General features: G+C 52.4%; 1 protein-coding gene across 1 annotated transcript in view; it reads left to right on the top strand.

Annotated features, from left to right (window-relative positions):
- LOC122368180 (protein MTSS 2-like) overlaps nt 1-26,747 on the top strand; it is an 82,595-nt gene that overhangs the window by 13,055 nt on the left and 42,793 nt on the right. The window contains exon 4 of the mRNA XM_043341881.1: nt 6,746-6,819. Within this exon, the coding sequence (XP_043197816.1) occupies nt 6,746-6,819 (74 nt within the window). The remainder of the gene's footprint in view (nt 1-6,745; nt 6,820-26,747) is intronic.

The raw sequence follows: 26,747 nt of genomic DNA on the forward strand, positions 1-26,747 counted from the left end.
TGAGTTTGATGGCCTATAACTCAAGAACGGGTTAAGCAACCAACAAAAAATAAACAACACTAAGCTTGCGATGAATCATAAATTAATATTACTATTTAAAAATTCCAAAGAAAAAATTTCATTGTTGAGCAAAAAACTTAATCTTTTTTCATTTGCCTCTAATGACTTTTGGGACCAAAATTTTTCACATTTTTATTTTTTCAAAATAATCTTCATGTCATTGCAAATCGACATGCAAAAAAATAGAAAGGTGTTCTGTCTATAAGTTCCTCATTTTCCCGCAAACAAAATGGGTTTCGGAGGGGTTGATACGACCCCAGCACGCCGTTTCGCTTCTAATAGAGCTAGAGCCTCGCGGAAAAAACGAGCGTGTGTGCCGTTACAAGTCGCAGCGATTGGTACCCGATTTTAAGGTCTCAGGTTAACCGGTAGCGTCTGAGGTCAGGTCACGTGACTGAAGTTACGGGTTCGGTTTTTTGTAAATAACTTCGCAAAAAATGGCCGCACAGCCGCGATTTTGGCATCATTGTGTTCGCCTAGCTCAGGTGCATCGAATAGCATACTTTTTGCTAGGATGAGGTCAACTTAAGTAGTTGACCTCGGGTCAAGGTCAGGTTAGAGCCCCTCAGGTCACGAAGCTGGGCAAAGGGTATCATATGGCATATCATTCGATTCGGAAGGTCTTCACGAGTCCATTGGTGGCTTTCCCGACTCTCTAGCTTCATTTGATCGGGAGTTATTGACGAAAAACTCGTACGACCCTAGTGACGTCATAAATGACGTCACGCAAGGTTAACCATGCAAAAGTAAAGCATTGGACTTTGCAAGGAGTGCATGAAATCACGATACCATGTACGTGGGATAGTTTTAGATCATTCTCGGCGCCAAAATAACAGTTTTTATATTTCCCCATTGATTTATAACAGTGATGTCACGTGACCGACCTGAACTCATGTAACCTTGAAAAATTCCCAGATATGCAAGTTGTGAGACCTCTGGAGGACACCATGTATGCGTCCTGTAACTTTCATCTCGGACAGCTATGGTCATTGGCGTCCAAAACAATGTCAGAACCAAACAGCCTTTTTCACCCTCGCGCTTATAGGAAAGAGGGTTGAATGAACCCTCTTTTCACTTTTTCAGATGACTCAGACTTGAATTGAAATTTCAGTAACCCGTGATGTCACTAGGCAGCTTTACCACGCCATTTGTAAGCTTCCCTCCCGAAATCACTATTCGAAACCGTTATCGTGACGTAAAATAAATACATTTATAGAAAGAACACCTTCCTAATTTTTTGCATACTTCTTAACAATGAGCCAAATATTTTTTCAAAGAAATAAAAATTCAAAAAAATTTGGTCCCAAAGTCCAAAAAATACAAATGAAAGAAAACTCGATATGTCATTTATAAAAAACAGCGTATTTTTCGAAATTTCAAAAATACATATTAATCTCTGTTTCATTGCAAGTTCAATGTTGTATCACATTTGGCATTTGAATAATCCGTCTTAGAGTTACAGCCCGCCAAACTTAGCGCTGCAAAGCAAGATCCAAAAAATGTTATACACCATAACTCAAAAAATACTTATCTGATAAGCCTGAAATTGTTACAGGTGGATTCAGAGCCCCTGATTACCCCTGAGACCAATTCTCGTCAAATTCCGAGAGATGAGGGTGTCAAATTGGAAAAAAGTGGTACGATCTATCGTGGAATGCCCCAGCTGTAAGATTTAACGATATATCGCCCAGTTAGCGATCCGTCGAACGGTACTGGTTCTTCCAGATATGGTGGCTCGTATAACTGAAGGATACATTTTACTGAGCATAAACCCTACGTGCAAATTTAATTACCCCGCTCCCCGATCACCGGCTGACGTCAGTTGATAAGCCAACAGACGGTACGATCTGCACCTCCTATTTAGGGGAGATTTGTGGCCTGGCAGGACGCTGGAGCCGGGCTCAGCTGAACAGGTGAGGGAATATGGATGCAATGGCCATTCAGAGGCGCCAGCAACTTCTGATCCCATTACACGGACCCGGACCTGCTGCAACTCTGGCTATGACGTCATGGTGACGTAAGCAGCATGCATTTTGATCACGGAGACGATGAGAAGTTTCTATCTTTGGTTCAACAAACTTCACATCCGTGAAGAAGTTTGCACAATCTTTCGAGATCTTTTAGAATTGCAAAAAGCTCCGTAAATAGTGGGTTCTGAAGCTGCGGCGGTCGCCAGGGACTGCGGTTAGTCAGGGGCGGCCTTGTATGTTACGGCGGGCCCTGTGAACCGCGTCTGAAATAGACCAGCGGCGGCGGCGGACTGTTTATATCCCGTTCAACAGAGCCACCTTCAGTCGACCGCGGTGACCCTAATGACCTGCGTGACCTGTGACGTCAGTATTTATATAAACACGCCCCCCCCCCCCCCCGGGCGGCAACAGGGGCCCGGTGGGGTGTAATGGTCATGACCTGGCCTCGTGGGGCAGTTGAGGGGTCTGGTGACTGTCAGATTCACGATCGCGCAGTTCTGTGGCCGGCGGGGGTGGCTGGCTGACCCCAGAATCTGCGGCTGGGAGCTGCCGTACAGGTCACGCAGCGGGACGTAAAAACTGAGGTCATCAATCAGACGCTGCTGTGTCGTGTCGGGGACCCGACCGACAGCATGCATTATTTGTGTAGGATATAACGGATAGGTCGCGCTCGAAGAGCTAGGTGCGGCTCCTACCGTGTCGCGCCGCTTTGCGCATCGTTTGGTACAGGTCCGCTTCTGAATATTGAGGCAATCTCCGTATGTCTTTGTGATAAGCATCCCATCTTATGCCACCCACATTTCATAAATGCATGAATGCACCAGTGGCTGCGTTGCCAAGATGGTTGCCGGTTTCCTGCCAACTATCAGCCAGTAAATCGCCGTAATTCAGCGGGAATTAGTACCCAGATTAATCTTCTAGTAATGGCCGATAGTTTCTCACTCTAAGCCCGTCCCCTGAATGGTGGCCGGTAGTTCGCCATTTGTGATGAAACCGAGGAAATTTATCTAAGCTACTGTAATCTAACCTGGCAAAACTCGAAGCCCTATGAGGTACTCTGTAATTCGTGACCTTTCAACACCTGTCAAGCCGATGCTAAAGCAAACAAATCACAACTAACCCGAGTGTAAATTCGTGTTCATCTCGGCTGACCGTCAGCCGAATCCAAATCATCCTTGTTGGCTATCATTTCAAACAGATCTGATGATACCGAGAAATCCAGCGGCGGTCCTGTCCTAGCCTGCACGGTCACTGATTAGTTCATGTAATGTGCTGGGCGTGTTGAGCACACTATCGTCATTGTGTTTATTCTGTTCACTGGGCCAGGACAGCCGATTGCCGGAAATGACGTCATTTCTGCACGGTCCATCACTGATGGAGCCATAGCAACCGATTAGCGTCCTCTCTCGGCTTGTTTATGTTTCGGTTTGATATTCTAAAGTGTAATTAGGTACAGTGGATGTGATAAATATCATAAGTGAAGTCGCAGATGGCCAGCTGGGCTTATTTGATCGTCATTATTGCCGCTCTAATCGCTGTTGAGAGAGCCAAAGGCATCTGCCATTCATCATCTGACTCCAGCTGTACCGCAGTAGATAACACGGCTGGCAATATGGCGATCGGGATGGCGTGGAAACCCCAGAGATATCTCGCGGCACTATGTGACCTATTAGTCTCTTATAGCGCAATTACTTTTACCGCCGCCCACTTAGGTCACTTGGTGACCTTGACCTGGGCCTGGTGCGTTTGCTTCGTCTCCGGGTCACTGTAGCCCCATGGCGGCTGGGGCTCTTTGCGGTGACCTTCCGAAAGATTGACGAGTTTCCTAATAAACTGGAGCTCGAATGTGCGCTGAATTCACAACGAGGCGCTGTTAGCCTAGTTTTGTACTGCAGGCCCGTCCCATGCTCCCGCCGGTCGTTTCATGACCTGTGTTTGTCGGTAACTGTGCGTGCGTGATCGGGGTATCAGTGTGGACACATTGGTCCTTCAGAGATACACACACAATGCTGGCTCTGACACGGTGTCAGAGGTGTCGAAACGGTGTCAGAGATATCGACACGGTGTCAGACTGAGTCTTATCTTGCTGGCCACATGCCCGGGAGGGAGGGGAGGGGTCTCTGCAGGGCGCGCCTCGAGTCAGATAGACGTCTTGGCAACACGGTGACCAGATGGATCTTCCAGGAGGATTGGTTTTCTGGGAAGGAGCTGCACCGGCCCGCGGCCGGCGATAGCACCGAGCACTGATGGGGTAGCGGTCTCATCCGGGCTTCTCCGTCTCCAGATGAGAGGGGCGACGGAGCTGGGGGGGGGGGGGGTGGAGGGGTGCCCGTCGCGGACGACGCATATGGCCGTTATTGGCCATCAGAGCGAACTGCGCCTGTCTATGGGACAATCGGGACCGATGGGTGGTCGTTATAGGCGGCTGGATGAAATACTTGGCACCCTCCGTCGGCCAGGGGACAGCGCTTGTTCTTTCCGCCCGCTGCTTGTTGGTGATAGTGGACGCTGGATAGATTGGATACTTTGAACGAGGCAATTTGAAGTTAGCGCGGTGTTTTTGTCTGATACGATCGCCGATCATTCATTCTAATGGTATCAAATGAAGAGGCTTTATTTGTAATTTTAATGAGATATGATGCAGTTTATTTGAAGGGCCACTAGTAAATCAATCTTGCCTAATCATAACAAGCAAAATTCTATCCTTTTCAAGCGGTGATGAATAACTGCATCAAATTGAGATGCCTACTTATAAATGAGTTTTATATCTTCCTCTCGGAGCCATGAATAATCCTTTATATCATTGCAAACTGTCCTGATCGTGCAGTGCAATCTTTGACTAGTGTGGAGTTCATTGATAGTCACACCCCAATCAATACAGCCGCTGGATGACCTGTTGCCGGCCTACCTAAAACAGACAATGATTAATGACTCGCTCCGCTCCAGTAAAGGCGGCCTTCACATCAGCCTCAGCTGGCGATATTTCACCACCACGCCGGGAGCCATGGAGACCCGTCCCGAGACAATGTCTCACCGTGCTCCCGAGACAATGTCTCCCCGTGCGCTGTCTCAGCTGGTCGGCACAGACACAATACACAAGGAGCCAGGACGGTGAAGGACATTCCTGCGACACTTTTAGGTCACCGGCTGACCTAGCATTCATAAATCAAAAGGCAGCGCCGAGACGCTCGATGCAAGTTGGCAAGTAAAGAACAAGACGCAGGGAGGACGCTAGGTGGCGTGACACTTGAACGCAACGCTTTCGAAATGACGTTTCCGATTCAACGTTTTCGATGCGAAGCTTTCAACGATTTACTGGTGAAAGTGGGCCGCACGATGCAGCGCAGTGGGCGTCGACCGGTCAGTTCGATCGGGGTCGGACCATTTTGGCTGCCCGCCGGCGCTCCCCGAGGCCTGGGTGGGTTTGATTACCCCCAAACGCTCCTATGTAGCACACCCACACATACAGACACCGTGCCGATACGGTGCGAGTTGTGCAGTTACCGGCGATATGTCGCCTCTGATGACAGAGCGGCCGGACAGGGCTGTTGGCGGGCCGACAATGATGACAGATGGACGGCCGGTGTCCGCGAGGTGCGGAAACTCCGTATTGGAGCGGTCGCTGTGACTGTGGTTACCGTAGGGCCAGGCTGGGACAGGCACGGTGAGTTTTGTCGATTACGGGGTAAATTATTCGGTCCGACAGTTTTACTTCCGTCGTTTGGCATAACCGCTCGCGTCTGACGTGTAAAGCGTTTGTTTTAGACGACATTGCGCCGCCTACATTCCATGATTGATGACTGGCTGGCCCAGGAGCTGGTAATACAGGTGCTACACATGCCAAATGGTTAATGAGCTGGTGTTACTTCGTCTGTATCTTATGAGCGATCACCACGCAAATCGCTCATTAGCTGAAGGACTTCGGTAAAAAATGGGCTTGTCTAAAGAGCATCGACCGATTACCCCCTGAGGTAGCCCTCTGAAGACTGATAATCGCTTATATTTTCACCTAAAACCGCAATGGTGGCAACTAAATCCTCAGACAAGAACTAAAACCACTGTTTTCTCAGGGCCTGTCAATTTCGACGCAACGAGAAAGCTCGTGAGCTACGTTTAGGTGATAACACTACAACACTCACAGGAATTTTTACTACAGATCCGGCATATCGGTGGGAATTTCAATCAACTCCTTCCCAGCCTTTGTTCACGCGTGATTGACATTTTCCGCGGCTCTGCTACCCGCACTGCCCCCTAATAACCGCTGACGTCATGTCAATGATGCATCACACCTCGCCACTACGCTGAGTGCGGCGCTGTAGGCCGTTTCTGGGTCAGCACTGATCGATTCCGAGCACAATGAACGGTTACAAATGCTGCCCCGCCCATACTCGTGTCGGAGGTTTTACCTACCTGAGCTGCACGGCTCGGCGGTGCAGCTTTGATCTTACCGTCTCCTGCGCTGCTGCAGTCAGTGATTTAACCTTTCAGATGCCTGCAACCGATATTACTTTACTACTACCTGCAACGACTGCACAACTTTCCCTATGTTGCCTTTGTTGTTCTTTGCGTTGCAGCTGTTGCAGCTTTGTAGCTGCTGTAGTGGATGTTACTGCAGCTACGACCTGCAGCTTTGTGCCTTTTGGCTCCCGCAGCTCCCCGGCGCTGTAACCTCAGTGACCCCTCGTTCTGACCTCTCCCCCACTGTCTGTTCACAGGGCCACACTTCTGGCCATCTCGGCGTACCTGGACACATTTCAGCGGATCGCGGACACCGCCAGCGCCGCCAAAGGTGAGCTACTGTCGAGATGAGCTACCGAGCTTAGTTATGAGCTAAGCTGAGAGCTGAGGTGTGAGCTTAGCTGTGAGTTGGGCTATGAGCTGAGCTGTGAGCTGAGGCGTGTGCGGATTGCTGAGCTACCGAGCTCAGCTGCCGAACTGAGCTACCAAAGTCAGGTGCCGACCTGAGCTGTAAGTTGAGCTCAGAGCTGAGCTATGTGCTGGGCTGTGAAGAGAGCTACTGAAACAGTCTGACGTTTGATCTGAGCTTCGAGCTTCTCGAGATGAGCCGCTGAGTTGAGCTGTTGTCGAGCTGAGGTTTGCTGCTGAGCAGTGGAGCTGATGTCGGCACACCTGTGCCACGCTCCGTCGGGAGTGCAGGGCGGGATGTGGTCTGCTTTGGCCTCGTCAGTTACCGTGCCCGGCGGCCATGGAGGGTCGTACGCGGTCGACCGGCGCCGTACAGAGGTCGTTACGTAACCCGCGGCGCGCGTGCAGTGATGTTACGACAGTGTAGTTACGATGGTAAATGGGCGGATCCACTGGGCGTCATCAGGCCCATCAGACCCATTTGCTGGCCGATACGCCCCGCCTACGACTAACCTGCGGCCCGCCCCGCCCTGGCCGAACCGGCAAGCCCTGGCTGGACATAGCCTGGCCATACCTTACAGGACCTGGAATAACCGACTGTTTCAGTCAAATATCTAGGCGGAGAATGGAGCTGAGATGGCAATACGGTGTGCCCGACTCCGCGGATCACCCTCCGGGAATTATCTCCGCTGGGTGTGTGACTTGGTTTCGCTTGACCCGGTTTAGCCAGTGGCTGGTCGTTTGGGTTGATTTTAGCAGCACTCGGCACGCAATCCCTGGGAGAAGTTGTTATCAAGATGCGGTCAACAGCTGGCTCATAAGCGAGAAAGAGTTGGCAGACCTACTGCGACGTTTATGTGTGAGAAAAGTCAAGGCTGGTCTCGGTATAATTGTACGCGACGCAATAGTATCGGCCTGAAACAATGGTCAAGGGTAACAGGTCTGTCTCACCGACCACACAGATTGAATGGTAAAGCGCTAATTGCATGGGTGAATGGTGACACCACTATCCACTTAATCCCACGATCAAAAAAGCTAATGGTAGATTCAATCAGCGGCTCTTATCACCTAGGTACGTGCCTCCGCCGCCTCACTTTTACCGTGACCGAATATTTACGAGCTCAATAGACCCCGGCTGGGTCGGCTCGTCAGTCTTTTCATCGGCTTCTGATTGGTCTACTAGCTAATCCGCACCATCAGAACTGGACAAAGGAGCGCGAAGCCGTCATACTAAGGTATCTGGGCGGCCAGCTGTACTGATGTGGATCAATCGGACAGCGCTCAATGGCTTCACTCGGCGCCCTGCGAACCGCTACAATACTATCTGATCGCTTCTGGATTAGCTGTGTTATCATTTCTGCGGCCTGTACCTGCCGCTGCGTCGGGTACCTTTGTTGGTTGGATCACCGTCAGTGTATCCATGAAAACTGGAACACCAAAACTGAGCGCGAGCGTCGCGAAACGGTCGGATGGATGACGACCATCAATCTTTTAGTGGACGACACTCACGGAGAATCGAATTAAACTGTGAGTGGCTCTAGTGGCGGATAGACCCAGTTTACGACTGCGCCGAGCCGGTACACTTGGTTTTGTCCGCTCCGTGGGCTGCTCTCCGTTAGCCTGTCGGACTAAATGCCGTCAGTTTGATCGACGGGTATTTAATTGCCGAAAACTGTGAATTCCTTCTGCTTCAAACGCGGCCAGAGTAAGTTTTTTTCCTGTGGTTGGCATATTCTCATACACTGCGTTCGGTCTTTTTTGCGCCAGTGTTAGCTGGTGGGGATCTGGCTGCTAATTTTTAATCCAGCTAGTGGCGGCGGATGCTCGTGAAAAACCACGCCATGACACGTTAAATGCGGTAGGTCCATGGTGGGCGTGGACGGTAACACGGGCGGGTTGAGGGATGGGACGGGTGATACAGATCTGATACCGACCTACCGTGACCATGTGCCGCACTGACCGCTGACACACGTCCGGTAGTCTGTGCCCCGTGTGTAGCCCAATGTGGCCCGTTCTGCCGCCCCTGCCGCCTGTCTTTCCGTCTGGCCGTTGGCGTTCGTCACGGACCTCACGGATCCCACGGCACTGTCCACCACTACCCACTTACCCAGCACCGCCCAGCGCTGCCCAGCTCTGCCCAGCACTGCCCTCCACCGCACTAATCGCAGCACCGAGGCGCCGTACTGTTGGTGATGCTTCCAAGGACCGGCATGACGTCAGTAATATAGCGCAGCTCCGACACGGCGCCGGTAATTAGAAGAACTCCGTTGAAGCACGGCACAATTAGGACGGTTTACTACCTACTGATACGGATCTGGTAATATTTAGCACTGTGGTATTGATTTTAATATTCCGAACCGGATTATCAGTGCGGTGCTGGAAATTCAGTCCTGCGTCCGAAGATGTCATCTATGTCCACCAGGCTGCTAGAGTCTGATATTACCACCTCCCAGCCACTCTCTCTGCCCGGACTCACCATGGGCGGGCTGGTTAGGGCTGCGTTTCCGGCCTGCCCGCACTGCCGCCGCTCGGACGGGGGCGGGGCGGCGTCGAACCGTATCGTGATACGCGCAAAAACCCGGCATGGGTCCGGCTGGCCCGGTCAGTCGCGACCTGCTGGCACTCTATCGAATGGACTCGTCATGCGATAGCAATGAGTTTTTATCTGCGCCGGTTAGAGCTCGCTCAGAGTTTGTGTTTCGGTTGGGTACGTTTTATGGGTTGGTGTTTGGTTTTATCACCGGTGGGGCTAATGACATGGTCTGATTTACATCCGTGGTTTATTACGTCCTGCGGAAAATTTGGACAGGCCAGTGCTGGGAAACGATCCCGACTGGGAATCAGGGAAACCTAGGAAACGCTGCTGTCTGCTGGTAACCGTGACCGGCACTGCACTGAGAAACACTCAAGCCTATCCATGGTTCTCGGAGACCATGCAGGGGTCGTTCTGGTCTTGTATGAGAGCCTCAATTGGGGAGAACTTTGTTTACAGTTGTTGGTCTCCAGTTTGGTAAAGTTCTCAGGTTTTTCCCGTAACGTTCTCGAGTGAGAATGGTGTGCTATCTTGAACGAGAACTTTGCCCGGATAAGGTACTCTTATACTGCGGGATGATCTCCCATGAGAACCTTTACCAGGTCATGAGATCATAAACGAACACAATTCCCGCTCATAATATGATCCTGTATGGTCTCCGAGAACTTTACAACTTAAGAGCGCCGGCTTTCCTGGCACGGCATTTCGCGCTCACGACCCATTCCCCCCTCTCCCCTCCCTGTAGAGCGCCAGCTTTTCATGGCACAGCATCCGCGTTCTCGATCCTTCCCATTCTCTCCATGCACAAACAAGGTAAAGAACAGGCATGTATATTTATTGTGTCAGATGTCAAAAAACTCACTCTGGAACAGAACATGCGATGCAGTCATTCGATGCGAACATTTTGTTTCAAAAGCTGCCCAAACCCTTTCGCTTGCCGCCCCAGTCAGTACCGACCAGTGTGCTGAGTTTCAACTGTGTCGTTTAGCAAGAGACCATAATATCTCCCGGTGCACGACAGCTCAGTCCCTTTACTTTACTTTTAACACGGAATGCAGGTAAGTGCAAAAATGCATGTCAAGCGGCGTTCCCCACGGTCCACAGACTGTGCGAACGATGTACAATTCAAACACTGTTAAAGGGACCCTCCCACCTTAACATTAGATTTGAGTTGAGATAGCCAAAATGGGGTCCCTGGCTCACAATTACCGGTTTCGGCACTCACAACATCCAGAAATGCCTTAACTCGGAAATATTGAATTTCAAAATTGCAGCATTTTGATTCAGAGGGGCTAATGCATAAGAATACCCCTCTGAATGTGTGACGTCAGCGCAGATATCTAACGATTTTTAAATGTTTGACTAAAACGTTTTGTAGCACGCGGTGGTATATGCTGCTTTGCGCGCAGCAAATGCCGCACTTTCAAATAAAGTCGCTAGGAACAGCGGAGATCCCAAAAAGTAAACAATCGTAAAAGTCTAATATCTTGAAAACCAGTGAATATTTTTCGATGAAATTTGGTAGATATTCGTTTTCGCTCTTTCTGAACCGAGCGACATCACTTTCATGCCAATTCATTAACTTTTTTGTAGGTGGGAGGGTCCCTTTAAGTACAGGCACGTACAATAGTTACACAGGCACAGACATTAAAAAGTTAATACAGGTAAAATGTATGGGCTGGCATGTGAACACTACCGACGGCAGTCCATGTGAGACCAAAGTCTAGCCATAGGAGCGGCGGAGGCGACGACAGCCGGTTGGCCGCTCTAGACAGTTTGCGCAGCTGGTAGCTGCATCTGGCTGGGGAGGAGCTACTCCAGCATGGCAGCCTGCTGACTGCTGAACCATGAGCGCCATCAGACGCTCCAGCTGCTCGTTGTCTCCCATCACCGGTACGAGCGATCCGACACGACGGTGTTAACTTATGTGCGTCTCTGAATCGGTGTCGCGCACAGGGTCAATCTCACTCGCGTACTGGCCACGCATATTATCGATTACACTACTATTTCACTATTTCACTGTGGCCGGACCGTCTCGGCGAACACGCCTCACCTCACCTCGCGGCACTCAGCTGTGTTGACACCAGCGCCGCTCGGACGATACTGACCTTCGGCCGCTCGGCCCGGCACGGCCGGTCAAGGTCGTTCAAGGTCACGGCTGTCAAGGCGCGACACGCGTGACCCAGGGCCAGGACACAACAGGGACATTTTGGCGTTGTGCCCGATGAGTTGCCTCACTTCGGTGTCCAACATTGAGAGCATCGTCTCTACGGCTTCTTGCTCTGAAAGGGAGAGTAAGACAAATATTAGAGAAACGGCAGAAACGCTTAATTTCTGAGCCATATCCTCAAAGCACACGAATTGGTATTTAAGCAGATTTTGCTAACACTGGCAAACAGATGGCAATCGCAACCTATATCCCAAAAATGGGCAATGGCACACAGATTTTGCCACCTCCCAGAGTACCTAAGTAATTACCTTTGCTGTGGTTACTTTCAAGCTGTTAAGTGCACACAAAGAATACAGAAAACAAACTCACCATGAGACGTTCGCGCTGTGCGCCAGACACCAACTCGCGAAAGGAACAACCACGCTGCCGGCAGCCTTCGCAGTGCTTTCGAGAAAGGAAGGACCGGAAGCACTGAGGCATTATAGAGACGTTCCTTAGGGATATCCATTTGAATTGGTTTGAACTGTTAAAATCTATAAACATCGTGTCATTTAGTAAGGCTCTTTTTCATTAAAAATTATTTCTTCTACTGAAAAATACATGTTTTATTTTTATCAATAATTGCTATTTTCCTAAGCGAAAATGGAATCGCAGCACTTCAAACTGCTCTACTCTTAACACAGCGCCACCTACGCCTTTAGTTTCCTTCTGTGCTGACATCTGTCGTCAAAACACGTCAGCTGCGAGAACTATAAGGAAAAAAGTGAGAAGTTTACCATCCTTTCTGACCGAATGACTGCTGGTTCGAATCTCACCGCAGACCGACTGTTTGCGTTACACGGGTAGCTAGACAACTTCCAGTACTAAACTATCTCGGTCAAGACCAAATCCACTCCTGAAACCGAAGTGGAGACCATGCACAGTTCTCGGGAAAGACCAATTCCTCAAGGCGGCAAAATGGAAACCATCGAAGGTACTCAGGTGAGTACTATCAGTATAAGTTCTAAAATGTGTTTCTCAGTGTGGGGCGACCGACCCGCCCCAGCCTGTTGTCGTCCGGCGCCCCATATCCGGGTCATGACCCGGGGCGCCCTGTTGACATCCGGCCGGCGGCGCCGGCACATCCGTCTTCCCATGCGGGTGTCGGGCCGGGCCTCAACCCGACCCGAGGGTTCTGTTTGCACAGTGGCCATATGGAGTAAACTACCGGGCGGGGCAGGCGAGGCCTGTACCCACCTGTCCAAACCGACCCTCCCTCCGCCCCATCCGCTGGGAGCGGCGCGTGCGTGCGCCTTGTTCCCATAGTTTGTGGGCCAGGGTCGCTCCCAGGGCGGCCGAATGCGGGCGGAACTGCTGGTAGGAGGATGCTAATATTGGGAGCAGCTCCGCATTGTCAGTGATTGCGGGGTCGCGCAGTTCAGGGCGACTCTCAGAAACACGGCACGTGTGCTGGGACCGAGATTGGCTTCCATCTTCGTCTGTCTGGTATTGATTTGTGGGAGATTAGCTCGCTGTGCGCAGGCGTCCGCAGTACCATCTTTTCCATTTTCTGCGGCGCTCTCACTTTTTCTGTGTGATGAAATGACATGTCATGGACAGCTCGAGCATGTCAGTTCAGACGTGCTTTGATTTGGAAATAGTTTGCCGCCCTCGGCTCAGTCTTAGCCGGTGGTTTGGAGACGAAGGAGGTTGAAGTCAGCTTTCGGTTAGTTTAACTGTGAAGTGGTCTGATCCATCTAAGGAAATATTAACTGGTTTGGGCGGTGCTATAGCCGAGAAAAGAAGAAGTTTGCCAAGTTTAATTCATGCCGTGCAAACTACACCAAAAAGTTTGCTAACGAGGGCTTTGCGCAAATATTACTGGAGAGTCATAAATATTCTACACCATATATTGCCTCGCTTCACAAAGTTAGTGCGGTTAAAGCTTAGAAGTTTTCAGCCTTTTGCAATGTGGTTTAGTTACGTATCCATAAGAAACGTAATTAAACCCACAAAATTATGTTAATGGACGTCTAAAAACATGCCGATGCATACAAACAGGTAGACAAGATGGATATATTGGATTATACATATCTGCCATGCGAAGCTCGACACCGGAGCTTACAGCCTCAACCCGTCTTCCCACACGCCTTGAAAGCCCAGTTGTCCCTCTCTGAATGCCCTCGTTGTCGCCACCACGTGGTCGGACTTGTGGGCCCCTCTGAGCGGGTTCTCTGAGCTGGTCCGCGGCTCTCGACGGCACATCTGGCCACCTTCTGCTCCCCGTCGACGGCAAGGGTCGGGAAATTCACTCAGGAAAAGTAATTAAAAGCCGGCCTTCTTTCTCTACGTGACTGGGGTTAAACTCTGTGAGAAAAGGAGCAGCAGTTTACGACGTTAAAACATCTCCGGTAGTTTATTCGACGTCGGCGGAACAATGTCGGTTTACTGTCGGGGACAGAGGCGCGCCTGTTTTCTAAGACGGTGGTATAAACCGTTCGCAGGGCGCTGGGCGCTGAGCGTATATTCGAATGCAGTATGAGTAGAGCATGGGTCCCGAAAAATTCTTCAGAAACTAGAGAAATTCTCGCGGGGCAGGACGTCTGTCAAACTAGCAGCGAGCTGCGAGCAGCGAGTCCAGCAGCGAGAAACGGGCCATCCCGATTTAGCTGAAAATTTGCTCACAGAGCTTTCTCAGCACGCTGATTCCGAAAATCATGGTCTCTAGGGTGGGAATCTTTACCGTTCTCGAGATAGAACCCTCTAAAGTTTTCGACACCCATGACCGGGCCATCCCGATTTGGCTGAAAATTGGCTCACAGAGCCTTCTCAGCACGCTGACTCCGAAAATCATGGTCTCTAGAGTGGGAATCTTTACCGTTCTCGAGATAGAACCCTCTATAGTTCTTACCACCCATGACCGAGCCATCCCGATTTGGCTGAAAATTTGCTCACAGAGCCTTCTTAGCACGCTGATTCCGAAAATCATGGTCTCTAGGGTGGGAATCTTTACCGTTCTCGAGATAGAACCCTCTAAAGTTTTCGACACCCATGACCGGGCCATCCCGATTTGGCTGAAAATTGGCTCACAGAGCCTTCTCAGCACGCTGACTCCGAAAATCATGGTCTCTAGAGTGGGCTTTACCGTTCTCGAGATAGAACCCTCTATAGTTCTTACCACCCATGACCGGGCCATCCCGATTTGGCTGAAAATTTGCTCACAGAGCCTTCTTAGCACGCTGATTCCGAAAATCATGGTCTCTAGGGTGGGAATCTTAACCGTTCTCGAGATAGAACCCTCTAAAGCTCTTACCACCCATGAACGGGCCATCCCGATTTGGCTAAAAATTGGCTCACAGAGCCTTCTCAGCAAGCTGATTCCGAAAATCATGGTCTCTAGGGTGAGAACTTTACCGTTCTCGAGATAGAATCCTCTAAATTTCTTACCACCCATGACCGGGCCATCCCGATTTGGCTGAAAATTTGCTCACAGATCCTTCTCAGTTCTCAGCACGCTGATTCCGAAAATCATGGTCTCTAGGGTGGGAATCTTAGCCGTTCTCGAGATAGAAACCTCTAAAATTTTCGACACCCATGACCGGGCCATCCCGATTTGGCTGAAAATTGGCTCACAGAGCCTTCTCAGCACGCTGATTCCGAAAATCATGGTCTCTAGGGTGGGAATCTTTACCGTTCTCGAGATAGAACCCTCTAAAATTCTTACCACCCATGACCGGGCCATCCCGATGTGGCTGAAAATTTGCTCACAGAGCCTTCTCAGCACGCTGATTCCGAAAATCATGGTCTCTAGGGTCGGAATCTTTACCGTTCTCGAGATAGAACCCTCTAAAGTTTTCGGCACCAAAGACCGGGCCATCCCGATTTGACTGAAAATTGGCTCACAGAGCCTTCTCAGCAAGCTGATTCCGAAAATCATGGTCTCTAGGGTGAGAACTTAACCGTTCTCGAGATAGAATCCTCTAAATTTCTTACCACCCATGACCGGGCCATCCCGATTTGGCTGAAAATTTGCTCACAGATCCTTCTCAGTTCTCAGCACGCTGATTCCGAAAATCATGGTCTCTAGGGTGGGAATCTTAGCCGTTCTCGAGATAGAAACCTCTAAAATTTTCGACACCCATGACCGGGCCATCCCGATTTGGCTGAAAATTGGCTCACAGAGCCTTCTCAGCACGCTGATTCCGAAAATCATGGTCTCTAGGGTGGGAATCTTTACCGTTCTCGAGATAGAACCCTCTAAAATTCTTACCACCCATGACCGGGCCATCCCGATGTGGCTGAAAATTTGCTCACAGAGCCTTCTCAGCACGCTGATTCCGAAAATCATGGTCTCTAGGGTGGGAATCTTCACCGTTCTCGAGATAGAACGCTCTAAAGTTTTCGACACCAAAGACCGGGCCATCCTGATTTGGCTGAAATATTGCTCACAGAGTCTTCTAAGCACGCTGATTCGAAAATAATAGTCTCTAGGGTGGGAATCTTTACCCTTCTCGAGATAGAACCCTCTAAAGTTTTCGACACCCATGACCAGGCCATCCTGATTTGGTTGAAAATTTTCTCACAGAGCCTTCTCAGCACGCTGCGGCTGATTCCGAAAATCATGGTCTGTCAAATCGACCGGGCCATCCCAGTCAAATCGGGATGGCCCGGTCATGGGTGGTAAGAGCTTTAGAGGGTTCTATCTCGAGAACGATAACGATTCCCACCCGAGAGACCATGATTTTCGGAATCAGCGTGCTGAGAAGGCTCTGTGAGCAAATTTTCAGCCAAATCGGGATGGCCCGGTCATGGGTGGTAAGAACTTTAGAGGGTTCTATCTCGAGAACGGTTAAGATTCCCACCTTAGAGACCATGATTTTCGGAATCAGCGTGCTGAGAAGGCTCTGTGAGCCAATTTTTAGCCAAATCGGGATGGCCCAGTCATGGGTGGTAAGAGCTTTAGAGGGTTCTATCTCGAGAACGGTAAAGATTCCCACCCTAGAGACCATGATTTTCGGAATCAGCGTGCTGAGAAGGCTCTGTGAGCAAATTTTCAGCCAAATCGGGATGGCCCGGTCATGGGAAGTAAGAATTTTAGAGGGTTCTATCTCGAGAACAGTAAAAATTCCCACCCTATAGAGACCATGATTTTCGGAATCAGCATGCTGAGAAGGCTCTGTGAGCCAATTTTCAGCCAAATCGGGATGGCTCGGTCATTGGTGTCGAAAATTTTAGAGGTTTCTATTTTGAGAACGGTTAAGATTCCCACCCTAGAGACCATGATTTTCGGAATCAGCGTGCTGAGAACTGAGAAGGATCTGTGAGCAAATTTTCAGTCAAATCGGGATGACCCGGTCATGGGTGGTAAGAAATTTAGAGGTTCTATCTCGAGAACGGTAAAGATTCCCACCTTAGAGACCATGATTTTCGGAATCAGCTTGCTGAGAAGGCTCTGTGAGCCAATTTTTAGCCAAATCGGGATGGCCCAGTCATGGGTGGTAAGAGCTTTAGAGGGTTCTATCTCGAGAACGGTAAAGATTCCCACCCTAGAGACCATGATTTTCGGAATCAGCGTGCTGAGAAGGCTCTGTGAGCAAATTTCCAGCCAAATCGGGATGGCCCGGTCATGGGAAGTAAGAATTTTAGAGGGTTCTATCTCGGGAACAGTAAAAATTCCCACCCTATAGAGACCATGATTTTCGGAATCAGCATGCTGAGAAGGCTCTGTGAGCCAATTTTCAGCCAAATCGGGATGGCCCGGTCATTGGTGTCGAAAATTTTAGAGGTTTCTATTTTGAGAACGGTTAAGATTCCTACCCAGTAGAGACCATGATTTTCGGAATCAGCGTGCTGAGAACTGAGAAGGATCTGTGAGCAAATTTTCAGTCAAATCGGGATGACCCGGTCATGGGTGGTAAGAAATTTAGAGGTTCTATCTCGAGAACGGTAAAGATTCTCACCCTAGAGACCATGATTTTCGGAATCAGCTTGCTGAGAAGGCTCTGTGAGCCAATTTTCAGTCACATCGGGATGGCCCAGTCTTTGGTGCCGAAAACTTTAGAGGGTTCTATCTCGAGAACGGTAAAGATTCCCACCTTACAGACCATGATTTTCGGAATCAGCGTGCTGAGAAGGCTCTGTGAGCCAATTTTTAGCCAAATCGGGATGGCCCGGTCATGGGTGGTAAGAGCTTTAGAGGGTTCTATCTCGAGAACGGTAAAGATTCCCACCCTAGAGACCATGATTTTCGGAATCAGCGTGCTAAGAAGGCTCTGTGAGCAAATTTTCAGCCAAATCGGGATGGCTCGGTCATGGGTGGTAAGAACTATAGAGGGTTCTATCTCGAGAACGGTAAAGATTCCCACTCTAGAGACCATGATTTTCGGAGTCAGCGTGCTGAGAAGGCTCTGTGAGCCAATTTTCAGCCAAATCGGGATGGCCCGGTCATGGGTGTCGAAAACTTTAGAGGGTTCTATCTCGAGAACGGTAAAGATTCCCACACTAGAGACCATGATTTTCGGAATCAGCGTGCTGAGAAAGCTCTGTGAGCAAATTTTCAGCTAAATCGGGATGGCCCGTTTCTCGCTGCTGGACTCGCTGCTCGCAGCTCGCTGCTAGTTTGACAGACGTCCTGCCCCGCGAGAATTTCTCTAGTTTCTGAAGAATTTTTCGGGACCCATGCTCTACTCATACTGCATTCGAATATACGCGGGCGCTGAGGAAGGACCCTTCAGCGTGGGGTCACCGGGTGCAGTCCGGGTCACGGCCTTATTGGCCGGGATACGCCGAACTCTGCAGCAGTTGGGTGTCTCCGGGGGCTGCCAGAGCCCCGGAGACGGCCTCCTGACTGCTGGCCTGGCCTCCCGCGGGGGGGGGGGGGCAGAGCTGGCGCCGCGCCGTCTGCTGCGGTCCCCTCGTCCCAACCCCCCTCCGTCCGTCGTTACCGCCGCTGCTCGTCGCTGTCGTGCCGTCGCTGTTTCCCTCACTACTAGCCCGGTATTGATTCTCTGCGCGCCTGACGCAGCTCTCCTCTCTCTATGTGACCGTGAAACACTGGCGGCGTGTCGTGTTATTGCGCGTCCGTCCGCCCCTTCCCCGGGCGCTCCACGGCAATAACGCCCCTCCGACAGCGACGACATGCTCCCAGCCGAGCGTCGACGGCCGCGACGGAGTGACGACGTCACAGCCAGCGATGGGGCGACGGAGCGACGCGACTTCGTTTCGACGCTGTCGTCGTGCCACTTTGGCTCACGACCTGTCGACGACGGATATATGTACGAACGGAGCGACGTGGACGAAATGCGGCGAGGCTGCCAGGCGGCGGCGTACGCACGAGGGCGTGTGTCTCAGATGGGCGCGCGGCACGCGGTGGCCGGCCGGCACCCTTCCGTGCTGCCGCCGCCGCCAATGTGGGTACCTATTTATAGACGCCGCGCCGCCGTGCCGCGGTGCTTCTGTCACTGCCGGAGCTGCCGGCGATGGCGACGGCGATGGCGATGGGGGCGATGGAGGTGGTGCTGATGACCATGGAGCAGCGGCTCTGGCGGCGGTAAAGGCGCTGTCGCTGCTGGCGGTGACAGTGATGGCGCAGTGATAGCATCACTGTGATGACGCCGTCAGCGGTGATGACGTGCGATGACGGCCGGCAACTGCCGCGATTGTGGCCTCTGTGATGACGGCTGTTACCTGTGCGGTGATACGGGCTAGTTCAGTAGCCGCACCGACGGCAGTGGCAACTTTTAGACCTCACTAAAAGCTGGCGGCTGAGCGCTCTGACCACTAGTGACCAGACTCTCCACCATCTGTCCGACTCCCTGCCGCTCCCACAGACATCGCTCGCCGCTGTCCGCAGACTATTCCCTCCAGGCTTCAGACAGGGATGGTTCCCCCGGACTCCGGACTCCCTCCGGCTCCCTCCGGACTCCATCCGGCTCCGGACAGTGACGGTTCCCCCGGACTCCGGACAGTGACGGCTCCCCCGGTTCCGGACTCTGTCTGTCCCGTCGCGCACAGTGCGCCGTCTGTCTCTGCGGAGCCGGAGCCGGAGCCGGAGCCGGAGCCGGCGGCACGGACGCAGCCACAGACGGAGCCGGTCCGATCAATACGCCGGCCGGCACGCTGACACGTGGTCCGCGCCGCACGCATTACGTCGCAGCCACCACAGCTGCCGCCGCCGCTGCTGCTGCTACTATTGCTGCCGCTATTAGTACCGGAATCTGATACGATAATGAGTCGTTTTTATTGATAACCTATTCTTGTTTAATTTTCTTGTGCTTATTATCTGATAATTGTGTCCTAATACTTTCTGGTGATCGTGTAGCAAGTTACGTATCATTTGTCAGTGTTGACCCAGCTTATGTTCCGTAAGATACTCGTACTTGTCTTCCTCCCGTCTCGTCCCTTCCCTTCATAATTCACATTCCTTATTCTGTCTACGCTTATTCGCTTAACAGCGGCGTTTACTTTGTTCCAGTTTCGTTTCTGTTTTGTTTCAAATTCATCTATGTTCGTCTACCCCATTTTCTTGCTTCTTCGCACCGCCCACTATAGCTGGTTGGGCTTTTCCAGGGCTGTTTCGGTCACTCGTATTGACCGAGCCAGTGTTTGACCCGGTCGGACAGAGCTTCCTCTGTTGGATCGGCCTCGCTCGGCAGACGAGTCCGGCCGACAGGCCCGGATGTTTGCTCGGCTGAGACTGATGTGTGGTGTATTGTCCGAGGCGGACGGACGGTTTCGGTGCGTGGGAAAGGGTTCCTGACAGCGGGTCACTGACAGCATATTCCTGGGCAGTATAGCGGGTGACCCGTCAGTACGTGGTGGCGTGGTCCCCGGTGGGCGTGCTATTGCGGTCAGATGCAGTTATTGAGTCTGGTATTGGCCGCAGCCGCTCACTATTGGCCGGAACGGCGCGCATGCTGAGTGGCGACCAGCCTCGGGGACGTGCGTGTGGCTCGGGTCCCCAGCTCAGGCTTAGGTGAGTGCCCAGAGCTTGGTGGAGGCGGTGGCGGAGGCGGAGGCGGTGGCGGAGCCTCTCCTGTCGTCTTCAGTCCACTCAGACCCTGACTAGAGAGGAGATAATCAGATGACGAGAGCCGGTGTGCCAGGCATCTGATTACCGCCGTCAGTTTCTGCCGTCTCAGCCCGGGTCGATGAATGTGAAGAGCCGGCGACCTCATCAGGTCAGCCACGGCACTCGGCACACGGCGTTCGCTCTAACCCCTGCCGCGATTGTTGGTCGGCACGTGTTGTCTAATGGTCCTACACCGTTAATTAGGCGATCGGTCGGTGTAGGGTTCCCGACGTCGTGATGATAGGTATCGCTTGATCGCCTCTCCCTCTCCGGTCGAATGGGACGAGTCTGTAGGGACCGGTTCTCTCAGGAGGCGGTGAGGAGTGTCAGCGGCAGCTCGCCGGTTTATCGATCTGTTGTGCACGGCCGGTCGGCCCTGCCACTACCATCACAGTCGAGATAGAAACGGGTCCGGGTGAAGTGGCAGCACTAGAAACCGTCCCAGACCTCGCAGCGCCGTCGTAAAGTGGCACCGACAGAAGGACGCGCGACGCAAGTTCTAGTTATTGGCCGGACGATAAAAGTTTGCCGCAAACTTGCCCAATGACGTGGGTATGCCGCCATTTCTCTGCAGCTGTCTGCGTCTCCCTCCCACGCGTCGCAGAGTCCCTCCCTCCACCGCCCTCCCACTGCTGCAGACGGCACTTTTTCTATCGGTTTGTGTGACGTAGACCGTCGGCTGTTCACCTTGGACAGGTCGTGAGTGCCGTGAGATGTATGGGTCAGTCTCCGTATACGGCGGGCACTGCCACTGCACAATGCAGTGACAGCCGCCTCCGAAAGAACCCGGATCCGGTCTGCACTGGGCACACTGCTTGGCAAGCACTGCCCCCAAACTCTGTCGGCTCGTGTCAAGAGAGCAACGAAGACATCTCTATGTTTTGATCGTAGCTTCACCTTACTTTCTCTGACCAACAATGGGTATGTGAACACGCTCGTCGCGTTGTCTGTGTCCAACAATGGCCAGTCATACAGCTCTGCCGGGGCATCTGAGCTCAACCGGACGGCTATCCATCATGCTGCGCGCTGTTGGCTCGGCGGGGGTGGGGGCGACGACCGGCGTGTGTGCAGTGTCCGTCATCGGGCGCGTGTGTGGAGGGAGGGAGGGAGGACCGACCGGGCCTGTCACCGCCGCTCCGTAATCAATCCCCGACCGAGAGCGGCAATCAATGGGCGGCGGTGGGCGGCGACGGCACGGGCGGGGGTCGTGGATGGGTGGAGGAGGGGATAGCGTGGTCTTCCAACTAGCGACAAGCTTCTTTCCGGCTGCTGGAGCCTTTGATAGAGACCATATCAGCAAAACCGAGATTGCCTTGGCAAGGGCGTGGCAGAATTGTCTGCAGACCAACTGCCTCTTTTGATCGAGTACTGTAAATTTAGCACCGCCAGTTTCGGCCAGTCTTCCCGTATCGGTCCTGTCCAAACGCACTCTATGAGGGCGGTGGCCGGGCGGCGATGGCAGCTTTCAGACAGGTGGGGCGTCGCACGCAGGACTACCCTTTCTGCGGACCAGCCTGTGTCATCGGCACTGTGCAGCGCGCCCAGCCGTCCTGCCGGCCACCATTGTCATGTCAGTCACCCGCAGTAGGCTGACACACTGAGGGACGAAGGTGGATCATCGCGGGTAATCGCTCATCCTGCAGGGAGTCCGTGCGCGTGGACACAGGACGGCTGCCCTCATTGTGGTGAGCTGTGAGGTGGCAGAGCTGCGCGCGACTGGTTCAGCCCAGGGGATAAGCCGTGATTAGTGAGCCAGCCCCGCCCGGATTTTCGCACCAGGGCTGCGTCCGCCGCGTCCGGTTTGCAGCAGCCATGACGCCGACTCCCAGTGGAGGCTAGCTGTCAGCGTGCAGCCACCGGCACCGCTGCACCACCTGCCAGCTACCGTCGACTGCTGTGTATACCTGACCCAAATCCAGCGACGTTTTATGGAGCTACGTGCACAAACTGAAGCTCGCTGAACCCGGCAGTGGCGTGCCTGGTCGAGATCACGGCTGCTACCGGGTCTGACCGCACTGATGCGAGCGGTCATCGAACTTTTATTCCGTGGCCGGTGTTGGGGAGTTGTGGATGATATTATGGGGAGGTAACTGCATCAGCAGGCCCCTTGTCGATACCTGCCGGACATTGCGCTATTCGCTGCGACACGCATATCTACTGCTGTTTGGGGACATTAGCTGTGCGTGAGCGCAACGTTAGCAGAACGTGAGCGGGACGTGCGCGGGACGTGAGTAGCATGCTTGTGCCGCGTACGTGCGTGTCACCCCCGGGTCATTGCCCATTTACCTCCCTCCCTCCCTCCCTCGCATACTATGACTTCCTCCGTAATCCGTAGCCAAGTGGAGGTTAGGGACAAGAAGAAACGTTAATCTTTTGAGGCGTTGAGGTGGTACTGGTAAGATGGCCATAATTGTTACTTGTAGAAATGGTGAGGCTAGTTGGCCAGAGACGTGGAGGTAGGAGACGTGAAGCCATAGAAAGTCGTCCATGAAATGAAGTCCATAGTTGAGAACGCCTTCGGTGGCAGCGCTGTATGCAAATGAAGGCGCCGGGGAAACCGACCTTTCTGCGTGTCGCTGGCTGCCAACGCTACGGCCTATAGGCGTCGTTATTCAAATCCGGCTGAAAGCCCACTCCGGCTTGGAAATGGAGCTGTCACTTCTGATTGAGTTAGACCCGTAACCGTTCAGAGAGGCGACAGCGCTTTGTGGCCGCACGACACCTCCACGGTCCTCGTCACTCAGCCGCCGGGCTGAGCGTGAGTGGCTCGAGGTAACCAGCTGTGAGGAATGGTGGGACAAATGGCTACCGCCACCGCTGCTGATGATAAACGCGGACGGTACAATGACCTGTCGCCGAAACAAGCCCTAGCCGCCAGATTCACAGTCACCGAGCGGAGACCCACACTCAGCGGAGCTCCAGGTCGACTGGATCCCATCTGGACCGGATCCAAGAGATCCAGGTGGTACGTTGCAATCTAAGTGACCGAATCCAGCAGATCATGTAGGGACGGAAGGAGGCCGGATGTAGCCTCTAACCAGGATCGCGTGTGAACGGTGTCCGGTCGGTGGCTCCTCCCGTGGGAACGGACCGCAGGATTTGGTGGATGGAGTTATGACATTCCGTGGCGCCGTATCGCCGTAATGTGGAATTTCGCTGTGGTAGAGAGGTAACATGTAACGTCGGGTTGCCGCAAGGTGCGTTCTCACACGAGCTTAGTGCTGCGCACAACTTTCTACTGAGCGTAGCAGACCATAACTCATCGCCAACCGACTGGGCATACGATTATGACACTGCACTATGCACAAGCACAATGCACATTGTATTCTATACACCGTCATTTCGCCCCACTAAATCACTGTTTCCCAATGACACGCACAGATTCTCATACTTTGCAACACACTCGAGAACATTCCTGATCCATGACCATCCCGAGTCCCGACTCTAACCCCGCTGGTTTACCCGCCTCCAGCTCTCCCCTCCCTCCGCTGCGTCGACCTGGCGCGTTGTGCGTGACCCGGTCAGAATAGAATGAGCGCCAGTCGTGCCGGGGCCTGCTCTGCGCCTGTTTACCGGGTATGAGCTGCGTCAGAGGAGGTGCGGAGCTGCTTCCTCACGAACGCACGTGATGGGAGCGCTGTGACGGTGGGAGATTGGCGGTGGGTGGTGGGCGGTGGGTGGCAGGCGGTGGCTGATAGACGGTGGCTACTTGGTGCTATAGGACCCGCAGCGACAGGGCCCGTCAATTTCCTGACGGATCTACGGCCACGGGTCGATGCTGACGGGCAGCCGGCGGCCCGAGTCTGACATAGTGATGCAGTGGCTGCGATTGTCGCTGACCAGTTCCGTGAGCGGAGTCTGTGAATCGTGAACGGTCACCGTTATGGTGACGTGATCGATCGTGGCTGTCACAATCACTCAGCGGGCCGTCGGCTGCCGCTGCAGGTCGTGTCCACATGACCTGATCGCTGATCGCCACTTCGATCGCTGACCGAAACCATTCGTCGTGTTATGCAGAAACGGGACTTGGTAGACTAAAGTAACGTTACACTACTGCCGCAGACACCGAATGTGTATTCAGTTCAACTCATATCGACCGTCTGCAGCTCTGTGGTATTTCCAGTTCCTATCGGTGTCCATTCAAGTGGCTACGGCAGTACTGTCTTCGAGGCTCATCCCGGAAGTATTTAAAGAGCCCACTCGTGCCCGTATCGCTCGTAACTGCGAGTTTAACCGTCGCCGGTGCAGTGTTCTCTGGACTATTACACCGGCGATGGCGCGGCTATTCCCTTTCATAGCCGCTTAGAGCTCCGGAACCACGTAGCGCGGTGAAGTTCCACACTGAGCCGCGGTTCTACACTCACCTACTCGCATACACACCTCAGGAAACCGGACGGTGGGAGGGTCGTTACTGAAGCTCCTGCGTCCGGCGCAGTACCACTCGCGTTTACAGGAAGGCGCCTACGTGGGGCGTAAACACCGCGCTCACAGACGCACACAAAACACACATTCCTTCGTCTGGCTGCTCGCCGATCGTTAGTGAGTGACCGCTTTGATGAGACGGCGGAAGCGCGAGCCGAGCGGTTGGCCTGCGGCGGCAGCGGTGGCTGACGGCGGTGGCCGGCGGTGACTAGCCCGGCGGTAAACGGGCGTCGCCGCGGTGAGTCGGCGCTCATGGCACGCCGACCGTTGCGGACAACACGCCGGTCCTCCCGCCGGTCCTCTCCCGTCCTCTCTCTCTCTCTCTCTCTCTCGGTCTGACCGGTTGGAATGTGCGTGAGAGCGCGGTGACGCCCGTCGCTGACGAGCCGCCGCCCCCTGCCGCCGGACGGTCGGGCGGGACGCGTCCGCGGCTTCAGCTACACTTCAGCGGCTCTTGACCGAGAGCGGTGCGTTGGCCCAGGGTGGGCGCGGTGACCGCGTGTGACCGGCCTGGACACCAAACGGACGCCACGGACGCCGCTAGAGAGGATAGTGCGTGAGGGAGAATATCAGAGATAGGGACTGCTGTTGTAGGGTGGCATGATTTTCTATGGATGGCTGATTTTCTGGTGCTTCGCTACTACATGCGCTGACTTTTGACCAACAATCAATCTGTGATACCTGTGTGCTTTAGAGGTCAGGATAAATTATGTGGCTGGACGTTTAACCCGCGACCTGGTGGGGGGGGGGCTATTTTTTGCCCCCCCCCTCCAGACTTTTCGATATATCTCCAGAACCGCTGCGCCGATCGTCACCAAACTTTCAGTACCCTCCCGGACATCAATTTTACACATTGTGACCAAAAATTTTTCCAAAGGCTATGATAGGTTGGCCGGAAATGACGTCAGAGTGACGTCATGTTCTGCCGTTTTCGACCCAAAAAAGGGTTTCGCGGGAAGAGCTGTCAGGCCTATAGCTTTGCAAATACAGAAAAATGATAAAGACATAAAAGCTGTAGATTAAACAGGGCTACAAAACTGCTATCTCGGATTTTTGAAATTTTTGGATTTTGACCCCCAAAAATCAAAAAATAGATTTTTTGGATATAATAATCGAAAAATCCAAAAAGTTTTTCGAATTTCGCAAAAACCGGAATATATGTGATAGTCTTTACCGCCTTCCATCCACATACCAAATTTGAGATTGATACCTCTTTTTTTGGCGAAGTTATAGCGAAAAAACTGTTCAAAATTGATGACGTCAAATTTTCAAACTCAATTTTTAGCAATTCTAGACCCCGTAGCGCAAAACAAAGACCACCATTAGACTCCCCGTGACGAGCTGCATCGAATCAATACCCATTTTATGCAAAACTATCAACTTTAAAATTTGACCTTTTTTGGCCTGACCTTGACCTGACCTTGACCTGAACTTCACCAGAAAGTGACCTAAGCCGTACCTGATAGTCTTATAACCAACACCATTGAGTTGGAAATGAAAAATTGGCCATAAAACATGTATCACACAACCTTAGTAAAGTTGGGCTCATGTGACCTGACCTGTGACCCTTGGTGACCTGACCTGTGACCTGACCTGGTATTGCCAGTGACCTCTAATAGCAACATATCTACTAGGCAACTGACGCCCTACCGCTGATTCTCGACAAAATGCGTTTTC

The sequence above is a fragment of the Amphibalanus amphitrite genome, unplaced genomic scaffold (assembly GCF_019059575.1).
Source record: "Amphibalanus amphitrite isolate SeventyFive unplaced genomic scaffold, NRLGWU_Aamphi_draft 000930F_arrow, whole genome shotgun sequence".
NCBI lineage: Eukaryota > Metazoa > Arthropoda > Thecostraca > Balanomorpha > Balanidae > Amphibalanus > Amphibalanus amphitrite.